Here is a 16,612-nt window from a genome sequence, read left to right on the forward strand (position 1 = left end):
CAGACCTTGCAGTTACTTACTGACACCCTCTGCTGGCAGGCAGAAGGACCTCCACCAGAGGTGGCTGTAGAGGGTATTTGGCCTGCTCTTCCACACTGGCCAGATATATTACAAGAGGGGGGAGAACCCACACTTTACTGCTCCACGTGTGACCTGTCAATCAGCTAACTGTAGTGAACACGTGTGTACTGCTGGGCGGGGGGCGGGATTTAAGAAACTTTCGCCATTGATTTAACTGCCACACCAGAAGATTGAATCGAACCGGCGACCTCTGGATTGCAAGCCCAGTGTGCCGAACCATTGCGGCAGCAGCATTCCATGACAAGAGAAATCTCACGATATGATTATCAACGTCGAAAGTGCATTTAGAAAAATAACATACGCTATTCCTTTTGCTTTTAGTTTTTTGGTTCTCCTCAGAATTAAATTGTGGTCGTGTTACCAGTGTCTCTTAATAAGATGACGATGACACAATGTGCATTTCTGCACACACGCGCACACCCACTCCACCAGTGTACGGGTGAATTACAAATCGCCAGCAGACGCCCGCAGCATTAACAGTGGTTGTCGCTGTGTCCTTCCACCAGGTGATGGAGGAGAAATTATTTGGGTACACAGAGCGAGACGAGTCGGGAGACGTGGACGGCCTGCTGAGTTCACCTATGCCACTGCCTCCGCTCTACTCCCTCTCGGCATACTCGCTCTCTGAAGAGCTCGCGCGCCTCTACCCCGAGCTCACCCTGCCGCTCTTCTCCGGTGCGGACAGAATGCACCCCAACTCCTCCATCACTTACGCGTGGCTATGGCTACCTAATATCCTCTAATACGTATGTTGAACTTCTTTCGCACTGTGGACGTAGCAAACCGTGCTAATCGGAGGTACGGGGGGAGGGACAATAAACTAGACACAAAAAGTCGTTCAAGAGAAATTCGTTTTCAATCGAGATTTAAAAGTGCATAGCTCCAGTGGATTCCTAATATCATAAGGAAAAGTGTTCCAGACAGCTGCAGAAGCGCATCTGAAAGTGCGGTGCGGTGACCATCTTTGTTCAATGGCTAGCCAAAAGCCGCTCTGTGTCTTCACACCTCCGAGCTCTTTGTTGTCTTTCCCCCGCACCTCCGCTTAGCATGGTTGGCTACGTACGGTGTGGAAGAAGTTCAACAAACATACATCCATACATTTGAAGTTGTACAATAGATTAATTAACAGTGCATCTGTGGCAGCATTCAAACCTGTCGACTACTTCACGTGCTCATGCTTCGATCCCACCTCCACCTCCCACCGTTGGACCCCGTCCACCCTTACAGAGCTGAGCCGGCGCTTCCAAACCACGCAAACCCCAGGCCGCCAGGTGCTGCTCTCCTACCTCCAGCCGTGGCTCAGCAACATTCAGCTGGTGGCGGGTGGCGCCGGTGGCGCCTGGGGCCTCCCAGGCGATGTGGGGAGCGGCGGCAGCGGCGGTGGTGGCGGCACGCCGGAGCGGAGCGCCGTCGAAGGCACCGGCTGGGACGAGGAGGAAGATGCGGAGGCGAGGCGCGACTCCGGGCAGGGACGGCGCTGGCTCAAAGGCTCCGGCTGGGGATCGCCGCTCGCCACCGCACTGGTGCTCAACAACCTCCTGCACATGACCGCTCAGGTACGAGCTCCCAGAGGCATCGTGGTCGTCATCATCGTCATGACAAGCCGTGATCGATCCACTGTTGGATGAGAGCCGCTTCCCCAAGCTGTCACCCTGTCTTTCCTGATCCTGATGACGATTGCTTGTGTTGCGATCGAAACGTCGTGATATTTTTATTATTTTTTTATTCACTTTATTTTCATTTTTATTATTTTATTGTTACTATTTTTTCTATCGACGTGACTTTACCGAAAGAACCATAGAATATGAATTCCTGCAGTCACGAAAGTTTTAAGTAAACATTTGATCACAGAGCACCTGTGCACAGGTTTTGTGCATGGGGTGCGAGTTCACAAAAGGTGGCAGTGCGGCATTATAGAGCAGTGTTCCAACACAACTTTGGTGATGTTTTTTTCATGTTGACACAAATCTAACGTAAAAATATGTCTCTGATAAAATAAAAGTTGTGGGCAGTGTTCGTCTGCCTTCGTAGTACTGAGACTGGTGGCAAGTCTCCTCATATGGCAATGACTGTTGACTTTCTCCAAAGCGATACTCAATTTATCATCCCTTTCGGGGTTGTAAGTAAAATCTCCCTCCCACCTTGCATTTACAAGCCATGTGCTGCGACTACAGTACCACTCATCTTAACTGGGTCAACAGTGCACATGTATATATGTATGTACGTTGAACTTCTTTTGCACCACACGTAGCCAACCGTGCTAATCGGGGGCACGAACGAATGCACAGTGGCAATGTGTTTCTATGCCGGCTTGTTTCCCGAATAATAATCGCAAACCAACACTCTCACATGCCAGTACGGGGAGGGCTCCCCGAGTGCGGAGCTGGAGAGCGTGTGGACGGCGCTGGCCGACAGCTGGCCCGGGAACCTGCGTGTCATCCTGCAGTTCCTGATCGCACTCTGCGGCGTGCGCAGTGAGCCTGACCTGCTGCCCTCTGTGAGTTATGCCCACTGCTCCTTGACAGTCCTCGCAACCTTGGCCAATGCACAACTTTGGTATTACTTCGAATGTATGTTTGTATTTACGTGTGGACAAGAAGCAAGAGGTAACGCGACTCCTCTTTTACTCCGAACGTCTGCTTAAACTCACTTTGTATGTACAAAGAAAACAGTTTAAAAAAAATTAGTTTTCAAACTACATTTAAAAGTGCTTAGCTCCAGTGGCTTCCTAATATATTGGAAGAAAGAGTGTTCCAGTTGGCCGCAGCAGCGTAACGTAAAGCGCGCGATGCGGTGACCGTCTTTGTTTGATGGCTAGCCAAAAGCCGCTGCTGCGAGGATAACCGGAGTTCGCGTGATGGTTTATGCTCCTTGACAGATGATTGCTATGAGTACAGGACTAATTTCAGGAGATATTAGCACCGATCATAGGGCTTGGCATTTATTAATGCAAGTTTATAGTGTTACGGCGTCTCGTGGTGAAACAGTGCTTTTAATTGGTAGTCCTTTTGTTCCAGATGCTCCTCGTGACATATGTCGCCACACTTACTTTGCTCTGCATTGTTCTCTTGCCATCTCTTACCTCTCCCTGCTCTCTGCTCGTCTATTTTTCTCCTCTGCTTCATGCGTGCTTCCCCTCCCATCGTCACGCCGTGCTCCCTGGCCCTGCGAGCAGATCAAGAAGGTGGTGATCTTCATCTGTCGGGAGAAGACGGTGGAGACCCTGGAAGAGCTGCTGCCCGAGCTGGAGCGCATGGAGCCTGTCAACTCCATCCTCATCCGCACCAAGAACCCACCGTTCTACAGGCTTCTCACGGGCCAGCGGACCTCCCCGTCAGCCTCTGGTGCTGCTCTCTCTCCGCTCAATCCTTGCTCTCACCTTCTCACAGCTCAATTCTTCATCTTTTATGTCATCGTAATCATTTAATATTATCATGAAGATGATGATGGTTAGGATGAGGAGGTTGTGAGTTAAAATCCCGATCAGAGGTTGACTGTGAAATTATAAAAAATGCTTTTCGTCTAGATAGGCTGGCTCCCTACCATTTAATGTGGAATTTCCACTACTGGCTCATGAATATCATTGAAGATAAGCACTGTCTCATGCTTAATTGAGCCTGGAGACATTATAACTGTCAACTGGGATATTGATCATTACATTATCCAGGAATATTTTTTAACAAACTAGGTAATCTACTAAGTTATTGTAGGCATTAGCCGATGTATGTATTACGTTGAACTTCTTTTGCACTTACGTAGCCAACCATGCTCATGGGAGGTGTGGGGGAAGGACAACAAGCTCAAAAGCACGTGTGTCAGTAATTAAGAGCTGACCATTTTTATTCTCATTCCCTGCAGTCACGAAAGCTTTAAGTCAAGACTCATTTTTATTCTCGTTTCATGGCCTCAAATATAACGTGTTTACATGTAATTGCAAACCAATTTGAGTGCCAATTTCTTCAGTTATTTCTGGCGACCGTACGTATGTGTATGTATGTATCTTGAATTTATTTTTCACAACCGTACTTAGCCAACCGTGCGAATCGTGCTCCTACCGGTTCGTGCAGCCACACGTGAACCACTTCTCGCCACCGTGTCACTAAATTCCCTCCTGCCCCTTCCTCCTGTATGCAGGCACGAGCTCCAGCAGCCACACGCTCGCAGGGAGCGGAGGCGCTGCCGGGATTGCGCAAGGGCCCGACAACAAGATGGTCAACGGGGCGAGCTTTGAAGAGAGGTGCGTCACCTTAACGCAACCGCTCGGCGTGTCCCCCTGCGCGCACCCAGTCACATGGAGAGCTGGTCGCCTACTGCCAACGGTGGCCCTCATTGTGACGGGGAGGCATAGCTGGCAATGGTGAACATCTAGCTAATCAATCTGCCATTGATCATCGTTTATATTATTTGAGAGCCCTTTGAGTTCAGTACCTTTTTTTATAGAAATATATACGAGACACCTGGGGTCAAATCCAAAGGTAAACATGATGTGCAAGCAGTAGAGAAGTGCCGATCTCTGCTGCCAGCCCTTAGCCAGTGATAGAAATTTGACGTTCCCATGGCAGGGGCCGGTTTCTTCATAGGATGACTGCTGTGGACTTATCGCGAAGTGGTTTTAACTTTTTAGACCGAAGAAATGAACCCCGCAATGCAAAGTTCCAAAAACAACAATAACAACAGCAACACAAAAACATGCACTGTTCGTACAAAACACTCTCGACCTTTAAGCCTTGTGTAAACCCACCATTTCCTGAAGAACGGTGGCCCTCATTGTGACGGGGAGGCATAGCTGGCAATGGTGAACATCTAGCTAATCAATCTGCCATTGATCATCGTTTATATTATTTGAGAGCCCGTTGAGTTCAGTACCTTTTTTTATAGAAATATATACGAGACACCTGGGGTCAAATTCAAAGGTAAACATGATGTGCAAGCAGTAGAGAAGTGCCGATCTCTGCTGCCAGCCCTTAGCCAGTGATAGAAATTTGACGTTCCCATGGCAGGGGCCGGTTTCTTCATAGGATGACTGCTGTGGAATTATCGCGAAGTGGTTTTAACTTTTTAGACCGAAGAAATGAACCCCGCAATGCAAAGTTCCAAAAACAACAATAACAACAGCAACACAAAAACATGCACTGTTCGTACAAAACACTCTCGACCTTTAAGCCTTGTGTAAACCCACCATTTCCTGAAGAACTGCATTGTGGTTCTCTTGACTTAGGTCGCCATCAAAATTTGAACACAATGTGACGAACCAACAGGCAGCAGTGAGACAGACAACTGTAGACCGGTTTCTTGCTTATTAGAACTCATCGTTACGGTAATCTTCAATGCTCGATGCTGCCAAGTCTTTCGCTTGGAACCTCGTATGTGTAGAGACGTGATATCTACACGATGGGGAGCTATTTACTCCCCTAATGGAATCAATAATTAAAATCTGTAAATGACGAGAAAGTCCACCACAACAAAAATAAAGAATTGCCTGCACGAACGTTTATGTCCGTGGCAAGATGTTCACTACCCCGTCTGGTATACAGGAGGTTGTGGGTTTGAGCCGGACATATATTTCGAGTTTGCATGGTCTCTCCGTGGTCTTGTGGATTTTTCTCTTAGTCTTCCGGTTTTTCCAACCTCATTTAGAAACATGCGTTTAGAGTATTTGGCTGCTAGAAATTTCCACATGGTAAGCCACTTCATTGAGCTATCTTTTGTGGCCAGGTGGCTTCTGAAAGAGAGCTCTGTAGCTCAGTGGGCCTTAGCTGATACAAATAAAAAAATAGTTTTGTTTATTCTTTAGTTTAATGTTTGCTACGTGCGTTGTTTCTCATTGCCTGGGACAGCCACCCTCACCAGGAGGTGAACTACGGCATCATGAGGCCGCACCCCCGGCTTGAGTCGCGCTACAGCAACGGCTCGGGCAGCTCCAGCGAGGACGACAAAAGTACGTGACCTTAGCAGACTGTTGGGGCAAGTGCTGTTAGCTAGCCCTGGTGTACAAAGACAGCGATTCCCTGTATAGCCTGTTGGGGTAAGTGATGTTAGTGAGACCCAGCGTGCAACACAGATCCCCCTGTATAGCCTTAGCAGACTGTTTGGGCAAGTGGTGTTAGCGAGAGCACCTGTGAAGACTGGCACGGCACACAAATGGGTGGGCGGCCAACACCATGCCCGGCCTCCTGTCTCCCTAGTTGGTGATGTTTATATGCCGCAAAAGGTACTCGGTGAGCCTTCAGAGTTAATATTACTGAAGAAATCCAGCTATTATCCTAAGAACAACACATTTCCATGAACACTATGTCCTGCATGCTTCATGTAACACTGCCGTGTATGCTGTCCATGACCAAAATGCCATCCGCTCTGTTAACGCGTCTCTCTTTGTACTTCCTTAACGCGATGACCGTAATGTTTTGTTGAAGCGCTTCGAAGCTTGCTCCATTACCATTAATGCAATGCCCGATACGCTCTGTTAACGCAATGGGGGGGGTTGTGACGTTTTTAACAGCTGAGCCAGCATACATGGGCTGGAGGGTGCGGATGGCGGAGGCAACACGCCCGGAACCCCTGCCCATGCCTGCCTCCTTAGGCTACTGGGCTCGTCTTACGGATCACCTGCCTGAGACCTTCAGCCAGGCCCCTCCCCTCCACAGGTGAGAGGGCATGGGGAGAGAGGGACGGAACTTGTGTGTATGATTGTTGAAGTTGGATTTCGCCATACGTAGCCAATCGCAGGTTGCGCTACTTTTGTTATCGTTTGTTTTGATGCAATTAATTTAATTGGGGTTTCTTTTTGCTTCTGAATTCTCTACGCACCAAACCCAAAGACAACATTTTCAACTTGAGTGTGAAGGTTAAAGGGACAGCCCTCCCAACTGTTCACACAGGCCACTACTTGCTGAAGAAGCTGCACTATACCGGAGAGGCAACAGCAGAGACATGAGGGACCAGGACACAATTCACGAATAGACCATCACATCAGCCCTCCATAACCACATTCGTCTTATGTCCCCATGAAGTTATGTATAATCATAAGCTCTGATTTTTCTTCACCAGATTCTTAAAAACAGATCCCAAGACAAATGCTTTGGCAGTCCCTGTTCCATTAGCAAGGCAATAAAATCATGAATACAGAGAGAAGTAGTGAGAAATCTATTATTATTGTTGTTGTTATCCAGGTGATCTCATGAATGATTGACTCTTCTTCAGGGATTATATGGTGTAAAGATCCAATTACACTATTCGCAAGAGTAGGCCTGTTGTGTGCCAGTTCAAATTTTACAACTTACCTGCCAATTATTTAATGGGAATATACATAGCATTCATGGCCCCTTACTGCAAATCTTGGCAGGGCTCGACTGAAAAAAGCCATAACATTCAGTAAGTTTTTCCTCATTCAACAAGCGTATTAAAAATTAATTAACACAAAAGTAACGTGTAAAATACGAAGTGGAATTAAATATATACAGGCTGTGAGACACTGGTGAAAACAATTTAATCGATGCAAATGTAGTGACATAAGAAGGGAGGGGCTGCTGGGGGCTCTGGGTTCCCGGGCGGGTCCAGACGCTTAAGCCTCTGGGCGCCAGGCGCTGGGTTCCCAGGGGGTCCAGGCGCTTAAGCCTTTTGGCGCCGCCAACGGGGGGGGGGCTGTGTGTGCTCTGTGGGATGTCTGGTGGCGCACACGGCCTCACCCCTCGTTGGACTAGGCATAAAAAGGGGAGCTCCCTAGACGATCGGGGCCAGTTGTAACTCAAGACCCAAGACCCACGACCAGCCATCTGAAGACCCTGGGATGTTGTGAGAGCGAGTAGTGGGACTCTGGAACTCCCGACTCTACGACCTTGTGAGGGCGAGTTCCAGAGCGTAGCCAGAGTAGAGTATCTAGGCTGTGTACCTAGGCTGTGTACCTAGGCTGTAACAGAGTATCAGGACTGTTGGAGTGTTGTGTTGTAATAAAGAAGTTACCTCTACAAGTGTCTCTGGAACCCGTTACACAAACATGCAAAATTCTGCACTGTGTCATGTTAAAGTATCGATTGTGGATTTAATATTTGTTTGCTATGATCAAAAAATGAAGTAAGAAGTGTTGGGGGGGTCTAAAGAAAATGTACCATGTACCAATTCTGTACTGACCCGGTGGCATGTGCTCTCACACAGGTGCAGCATCGCGATGATCCTGCTGACGGGACTCGTAGTGGACCATGGAGTGCATTTGGAGTGGAGCATTCATTTACCGGTGCTCCTGCACGCCGTCTTCCTGGGTGAGTTCAGCACGCACTCGTTTGCATTTTGACCACAAGTTATTGTGGTTAATGCACACATGATTCCTCATAAAAAGGTTTCAGTTTTGTTTCCAGAAAAAAAGAGAAAACCCTATTATTATATTTTGGTACTGGCAAAGGAGGTCTAATGATGTAGATGCTTACCCCGAGCCCTCATTACTTTGATAGTGCATTGTCTTTGAGCTGTACGCCTTTTGGCGTCCTCTGGTCTAGCACCAATTGAGACGAGGCTCAAAAGAAAGCCGTCTCTGGTGTGGACCAATCAGTTTCAAGGAGAATGCATATATTATCAGAGTGTGTTTTTTGTTTGCATTTTGACCACAAGTATTGTGGTTAATGCACACATGATTCCTTGTAAAAAGGTTTCAGTTTTGTTGCCAGAAAAAAGGGGAAAACCCCTATTATTATTCACACAAAGTGCTCGCCACAAATGAACCAGAGCACCCCGCTGATCTCGTCGAGGAGCGTAAACCACCGCAGCAACTCCCATCATGCTCACAACGACTGGCTGCTGGCCATCCAACAAAGACGGTCAACTCATCCCGCGCTTTCAGATGCACTTCTGTGGCCATCTGGAATGCTCTTCCTTCCAATATTAGGAAGCCACTGGAGCTATGTACTTTTAAATCTATATTGAAAACTTTTTTCTTTAGAACTGCTATTTGTGTTTAGTTTGTCCTTCCCCCGCACCTCCGATTAGCATAGTTGGCTATGTATGGTGCGAAATAAATTCTACATACATAAACTTCACACCATATCAATAGAAGTGAGTGTGATGGTCCTTAGCGTAAGTGAGAGCGAGCAAGCAAAATCAAAATGTGTGCAGCATCAATGGAAAGCGATCGTGAGAGATGTACTGGCTAATATACAAAGTATATTCAGTGGCTTCAGTTCTCTACTAAACTTTAGTTTCACCAACGTGCCAGCACAATTCTTCTTCTATCCACATGACTACAACCGTTGACTTGTAATAACGTGGGACTCATTTTATTAACCTTCAAGGCATCTTGCGTTGAGTCATCCCCTGGCTGGAATTTGAACCGTGCACTTTTAAATTGTGAGTTAAACGCATGAACCAGAGGGTCATCTGGTGAGACTAAAAATAAGCATATCGTACTCGGTGTCCAGGATGCTTCCACGATGTAATGGTTAGCACACTGGGCAATGCAGAGGGTGGTCACCACTTTGATCTCCCAGCGTGACAATTGTAACATTTTCCTAAATCCCCCATCCAGCCAGCGGCAGTATGAATGAGTTCACCGCAGTCAGTCGGCACATCTGCGTGTGGTGTGGGGTGGAGTGTTCTTTACTACCACCCCTTCCAAGACATCTCTGGCCAAATACCTTCCAGAGGGCTCTCGAGCTCCCCTCACGTGGAGGCCATTCCACCAGCAGCGGTGTGAGCAAGACATTTCAGGGCTGCACCTTTACCTTTTTTTGTTACGATAAAATGCCAAAGCTGATAATATTGGTGCTCAAGACGATGATGACGGTGATGATGACGATGATGGTGATGGCGGTGACGATGATGGCGACTATGACGATGTTGGCGATGATGACGATGAAGGTGAGGATAATGCTGATTACGATGCCAATGTGTGGGGTAAACCGCGGTACGCAGGCTTCGACCACCAGCACCCGCAGGTGCCCGAGCACAGCAAGCAGCTGCTACTGCACCTGCTGCTGGTGCAGGTGGGGGGGTTGGATGTCCACCGCTCGGTGGCACGGGTCCTCCTCGCCAACCGAGACTTCAACCACAGCAAGATCCTGGCCGTGCAGGCGTCGCCTGCCCAGCACAGCGCATTCCTCGGTGAGACTGCCCAGCGCTACGGCGCTGCGAGGGTGAATAGAGTCGGGGGTGGATATGAGAAATACGCGCCATTGGGAATAAACTTCCCCTGTACATTACCTACGATTAGCACGGTTGGCTACATGTAGGGTGCGAAAGAAATTCGACAAACATTAAGCAGTTCCCCTCCTTAACCTCCTTCCATTCCTCATTTAAAGCTTACCTCTTCTCCATCGCCCATTCTCTTCATCTTCCCTCCCCTTGCCCCTCCACTCTTTCCCAGTCGTGATCCCTCTATCACTCATACCTCAATGCAATGCCCCCTGCCATCTAACTTATTATTTTCTGTGACTTTTTTTTTAAGTGTTGTCAGGTGCCTTAGCCAATTATATTAGAACTGGCGTGCCAGAAGGTTGCATTTTAACCGGTGACCTCCGGATCACAGGGTCCGGAGTGCTGTTGCACCACGACAGCTCTCCGCCCCAATTTGAAACGTCCTAAATATTGTTTTTTTATTGTTGTCATCATCGTTTGTGCGTGCCACGTCCCATGTTGCAGGAGCCAGCGAGCTGCGTCAGATCTCGCAGAGCCCCTCCGCCACCGACTCGGGCCTGAGCCCCAGCTCGACGGGCTCCAGCCTGAGCCTGGGCAGCACGGGCGAGCATGCGGCTGCTCACGCGCCCACGCTGCTCCACGCGGCGCTCACGGTGGCGCCGCCCGACGAGCGGGACGCCTCGTGCGACGTGGAGGAGAGGGCACGCGCCCTCGTCCATTTCATCAGCACCAGGTTCGCCCGCCCGTGCTTTCCTGTTGAGCCGCGCTCGCATCTGCAATCCAGAGTTGTTGTTTTTTTACACAACTCCTATTAGCTATTTACTTACTATTTGTTTTATTTTACCAGGGAATGCCCACCGAGCTATTAGCTCATCTTTCAGAAGCGACCTGGTCACAAATGATAGCTCAATGAATTGGCTTATGTGGATTTTTTTTGCATCCAAATACTCTAAATGCATGTTGATTCTAAATGTGGAGGAAAAAACTGGAGGATCTGGAGAAAAATCTACAGGGAGAACATACAAACTCCAAATAAACAGCAGACGCCAGGGTCGTGATCGAATCCGTGACCTCTTGTATACCGGGCAAGGAAGTTAACGTATTGCCACAAAACGCCGAACACAGAACAGAGGGGGAACAGAAACTCTGCAAACAGCAGCCCGGCTTTGGTGCGACATGGCCCAATGAAGGGGGGAAATTGGGCTCACTGCCCCACCCAGGTGCAGACCACATGCGTGGACATGAAGGTTTATATGGGGAGGTGAGAGTGGTAAGGGGGAAGTAAACGAACATACTGGAAGAAAGAAAGGGACAGGGGGAGGGAGGAAGGGGAGGAGGGAACTGGGGGGGAGGGGAATGGTGGGGGCGACCCAGGATTGTTAAGGAGCAACCAACCATTCATCCGTACCCGCGTGTATAGATTTGTTCAATGTTTGTGTGCAATTTTATTGAGGGGACTGTGTGTTGTCTTGGTGTGGTCTGGACTTCTCTTGCTGTTGTCTTGCTACTCTGCCCAAGAATGGTAATTGGTGTACTTTGCAATGTGAACATATACACTTTATCTGTTTTACATATTTATTTTTAAACTTGATTTGAAGCTTTCGTGACTGCAGGAATTACTTTTTGGTTCTTTCGGTAAAGTCACGTAGAAAATAAATAAAATAAATAACAGAATACGACGTTTCGATTGCAACACAAGCAACCGTCATCAGGTGTGAATGCAAGCTCGGAGAGAGACACATACACATAGAGAGACACACAGAGAGCGAGACAAACACACAGAGGAGAGACATCGAGAGACACACACGCAGAGAGCGACACTCACAGAGACACACAGAGAAACAACGCCTCTGTGACGAGGTATTATATAGAGAGAGAGAGAGGGGTAGGGGCAGAGGAATTAGCATGTCAATGAGATCGGCAGGGGGAGAGAAATTGGAAGTTTGATAAAACAAACCCAGTAAACTTAGAGAGCGGCAGGGGGAGATAAATTGGAAGGTTTTTTTTTGTGTGTGTGTCTCTCTCTGCGTGTGTCTCTCCTCTCTGTGTGTGTCTCTCTCTCTCTGTGTCTGTCTCTCTCCATGTCTGTGTTTGTCTCTCTCTCTGGAAATGTGTGTCTCTCTCCGAGCTTGCATTCACACCTGATAACGGTTGCTTGTGTTGCAATCGAAACGTCGTATTCTATTATTTATTTTATTTTATTTCTACGTGACTTTACCGAAAGAACCAAAGAGTATATTTATTTTTAGTGATTTTCTTACCTTTCATATACGTCGCACTCCTGTCATTTGCTGTATTCTTTCTTTTGTTGTTGCGACTTTCCTAACTGCCCTATCCTGGATATCTGTGATAAAGATGAATGCAGATTACGATTATGATTTTACCAGCTGAGGGAGCTTTCTGACAGTGTTGAAGTAACGAATTTGTGTGTGAGCCAAGTGCGTGCTCTTCATCCTTGGGTTGCGTGTTGTATTAACTTCTCGTGTGAAGTGTAATATTTATTGAGTGGAGTAACAGATAAAAAAAAACGTGAATTCTCAATTCACAATGGGTGAAGGCCTCCCCCATTTCACGTCGATCTTTCCAGGGTGTTTTTTACACCATACTTTACCCAGCGTGTTCGTGCCTTTTGGTAAAGGTGGGGAGGAGGACAGTACTACTTCTCTTATAACTCAACTTTGATATAAACTGTGGCCGGGAATCGAACTCTGCTTGCCGGGTTCATCGCGCAGCACCGCTAACCACTTTACTCATTAAGTTTAACGAGCATTTATTAATTGTCAATTTTTTTTGCATGTTTTTTTTTTGCAGAAATAAAGTTGTTAACCATTTAAAATAACGAAGTATTACCGGGCCAGCAAACAAATTCATTTTCTTTGCATTTTACGCAAGACCTTGTAATGTACTATCTATCCACTTGGCTACAGCAACTTTTGACTGACCGACATCAAACTTGACTTAATCCATAGACCCCGGAGTGCATTCATGTTTTGAATGTACTGTGGTTATATTTACCTGCACAAGGTATTCGATAATGTGGCTCCTAATCCCCCTGTCAACCCACACCGTCATCATCTCCCACGGTGATTTTTCGTGACAAGGCTCTGGTGGGAGCCCTTTGCCAGTTGAGGAAATTCCACATTCCTGCTGTGTCTCGGACACGAGTAGCTGTTAATTGACCACGGAAGAATGCTGGACCGAGTTGATCCCTCCACCCTTCCCCTTGCAATTAAATTGATGTAACCAAAGTTACACCCAGTCATATTCCCTTGAGAATAGGTGGCAAAAAATATATGTATTGAAAACATTAAGCGACGTTTTTGGCCACTTATATGGAGCAATACAGCTTCAGATGACATTGATATAATTACCAGAAATATTTGCCTGGCTTTGATACAGAATTTGGGTGATTTAGGCACGTACATTTAAACCTTATACATCATCACAAATCAACTTGGACAACTATAATAGCAGTTCCTTTTACCACATTTTCCAAGACTAATAAGAATCACCCTTAGCCGGGGTAAGGTCACCCAGAGAAGTCAATGCCGCCACACTCAATCAAGCATGGCCTGCTGTTCATCTCCATTGGCGGCCGTCAACAACGTCGTTTTTTTCCCATCTCCTTATTTCTAGACGCTTAGACAATTTGGCAATTAACGGTGATTTTTGTCTTGCACCCTCCAGTGGCTAGTTTCAATAATTTCACGTCGAAAAAAATTTTGCGCTTAAAAAAACAACTGTGAAACACAGCACAGTGGCTCGTTGCTGAGCACTACTCCGCGGGACTTTCCGCTGCGTACGAGCAGAAGGAACGTGGGGGGGGTGCACATGAGTGTCATAATGTTCCTGTAACACATCAGCAGAAGCACGCGCAACAGTGTGAAGGGATGATGCATGTGTTTTAATGCCTCTGGAAAGAGGCACATGCTGGTTGTTTCAGGGTGTGTGTGTGTTTTTGTGTGCGCGCTTCTTAAAAAAACTTCAGACGTCGGGTCAACATGTTCGCAGCGGTTGTGTTACGGAGGGAAACGTCCGTGTTGTGTTCCCCGCGATCCTCAAGCCTCGTGAAATAAGAGTGTAGGTTGTTGAAAGGCAACCATGTTATACCAGTGCCAATGTGAAGTGTTTGTAACGTCTCCTGTTGCTACAGGTGTGTTGTCTTAATCTGCAAGTCGTTCGACTGGACATGTTCATTAAGCAAATAAAAAAATGTGTATTTTATTTACAATGTAAGTTAGACAAATGCAAGACTAGGATCCAGTTTTCAGAAATGCTAAATGGAAGTTATTTCAATAAAAAAATTAAATCTAAACAAAAATTTTAGATTTTTTATCCTCCGAAATAATGTGAGGCATTTATGACGTATATATGTTTGTCAGGTTTAATAAGTTCTTGTCCTGCTTTATGTGAACTGACCCTTTGCCGAGGCATTATGCTATTTGGCCACATTCAGTACTATTTAGTTTAATTGTCCATATACTTCCAATCATTATGCGGAACAGCTGATTGTGTGTGACAATATGTGAATGTAAAATTGCTTGCATTAATTGTAACCGTGATTCTCTTGGGCTTTTGCTCATTAAAAGTTGTTATTCATTTACATAATTTTCAGGGTCAAGCACAATTTTGACCCTGTGGCCATTTCCCAAGCTTGCCTGAGTATAAAGTTATTTAAGTTGAGACAATGTCATCGAATATTTTGGTAAATCAATAATTTACCAACTTGTTGGGAAACATTTTGGCTTGGCTGCAAAGAACAGGTTCAAAAATCCTCGAAGCACAACAGCAGTGGACATAGGCGGCCCTCCTCCGACTCTGGCTGCTGGACACAACAATTGTGCAGCCTTCCATCAGAGTATGATTATTAGGTTCCTGCACTGCACACTGGTACTGCCTAGAGACGTCGGTTTAACACCGTGGGGCGCCACGATGGCGAGATGTTAAATTAATCGCCTGGTATACAGGTAGGTTGTGGGTTTGATCCCGACCCTGACACCTGTATATTTGGAGTTTGCACGTCTTTCTCCACGTGGTTATGTGGATTTTTCTCCGGGTCCTATGGTTTGTCCCTCCACATTTCGAAACACGTGTTTAGACAATTTGGCTATTTTACATTTCCACATGATAAGCCACTTCATTGGCCTATCATTTGTGGCCAGGTCTGTTCTGAAAATAAGCTATATAGCTCAGTGGGCCTTATGTGGTAAAATAAAAAATAGTTTAGTTTATAGGTTAACAGGTTCAAATCATTCCCTGGTGAAGGCTGTGCTGCTATTGATGTGTGGAATCCACAGCTGAAGCATGTTGGGCGGAGAAAGCTCAAGGCTGAGGCTGCCATCTGCTTCTGTTGCGCTAAGACGCTTGTTAAACATATTGCACGTACAGGCATGATCCATTATTAACTAAGTATAATTATTAAGCTTTTTTAACTCTGGTTGACTGCGAGGGTTATGTGCAAGATTAAATGTGTGCCTAAAAAAAACCAAACAGTTTCACCAATCAATCATCGTCGGCAGCGGGAAACAGAAGCAGTTCGAAACGATCGCACGCATCAAGATGTTGCTGAACGAGCAGGGCTCTCTGAGATATTCTTCGGATGTGCGTCGTCAGTTCCATTGCAGACCTGCGAGGGGTTAGCATGATCAAACTCATGATAGAATGAATCATCGTACTACCAAGTGACGTGAGAGATGGAGGAGGCTTGGGAAAATCTTACTCCAGCAGTGAATTGACCATGCCTGATGATGATGAGTACCAAGTGTGTGTGGAGTTTATCAACCTAACTCAAACCGCTGTGTAATTATAATTTCTGAACAATGGATGACTGTACCTTTATGGACACCCTGTTTATTATCTAATATATTTTTAGTTTAATAACAGAGTATATATCCACAGAAGTAGCCATAATTATCTTGCTTCCTTTTCCCTGCCTGTGTCTCTGCAGAAAGTATGGGCCCCTGTGGAATTACGAAGACATCTCCACCAAGAATCAAAACATTCAGAGTGCAGAGCAGCTTAGCAAGTTTCTCTTGCATGTTGTTTCAATCTTCAAGGACAGCAGGCCAGGTGTGTGTGTGTGTCTCTGTGCATGTCAGAACGTGTGTTATGGTGAGCGGTAGTGCAGCAGTAAGTGCGCTGCTCTACGAACCAGGTGACCTGGGTTCCATTCCCGCTCACGGCCGACACGAGTGACGATTATCTAAACTGGCCCTGGGCATCCCCTAGGTCGACTCCGCCTCAAATGAGTACCTGGTGTGCTGTGTAAACATCGCCACTCAGGAGACAAAGGCAGTCAGATGTGGTGCTGGCAACCCACCCTCTCCTCTGTTGTGCCGGCTCATTGGTGCTCACTAACAGCCCTTGCCCCAACAATTTGTCATGGCTAAATGGGGGATCTTTGTCTTTTTTG

General features: G+C 46.7%; 1 protein-coding gene across 17 annotated transcripts in view; it reads left to right on the forward strand.

Moving 5' to 3' along the window:
* LOC144936108 (protein furry homolog-like) overlaps nt 1-16,612 on the forward strand; it is a 267,791-nt gene that overhangs the window by 208,933 nt on the left and 42,246 nt on the right. For all 17 annotated transcript variants that reach the window (XM_078862979.1, XM_078862980.1, XM_078862964.1 and 14 more), the window contains 11 exons: nt 588-756; nt 1,309-1,637; nt 2,438-2,578; nt 3,257-3,425; nt 4,216-4,318; nt 5,919-6,019; nt 6,581-6,725; nt 8,233-8,336; nt 9,979-10,167; nt 10,705-10,933; nt 16,148-16,269. In XM_078862979.1, the coding sequence (XP_078719105.1) occupies nt 588-756; nt 1,309-1,637; nt 2,438-2,578; nt 3,257-3,425; nt 4,216-4,318; nt 5,919-6,019; nt 6,581-6,725; nt 8,233-8,336; nt 9,979-10,167; nt 10,705-10,933; nt 16,148-16,269 (1,801 nt within the window). The remainder of the gene's footprint in view (nt 1-587; nt 757-1,308; nt 1,638-2,437; nt 2,579-3,256; nt 3,426-4,215; nt 4,319-5,918; nt 6,020-6,580; nt 6,726-8,232; nt 8,337-9,978; nt 10,168-10,704; nt 10,934-16,147; nt 16,270-16,612) is intronic.

This window comes from Lampetra fluviatilis, chromosome 15 (assembly GCF_964198595.1).
Source record: "Lampetra fluviatilis chromosome 15, kcLamFluv1.1, whole genome shotgun sequence".
Lineage (NCBI taxonomy): Eukaryota > Metazoa > Chordata > Hyperoartia > Petromyzontiformes > Petromyzontidae > Lampetra > Lampetra fluviatilis.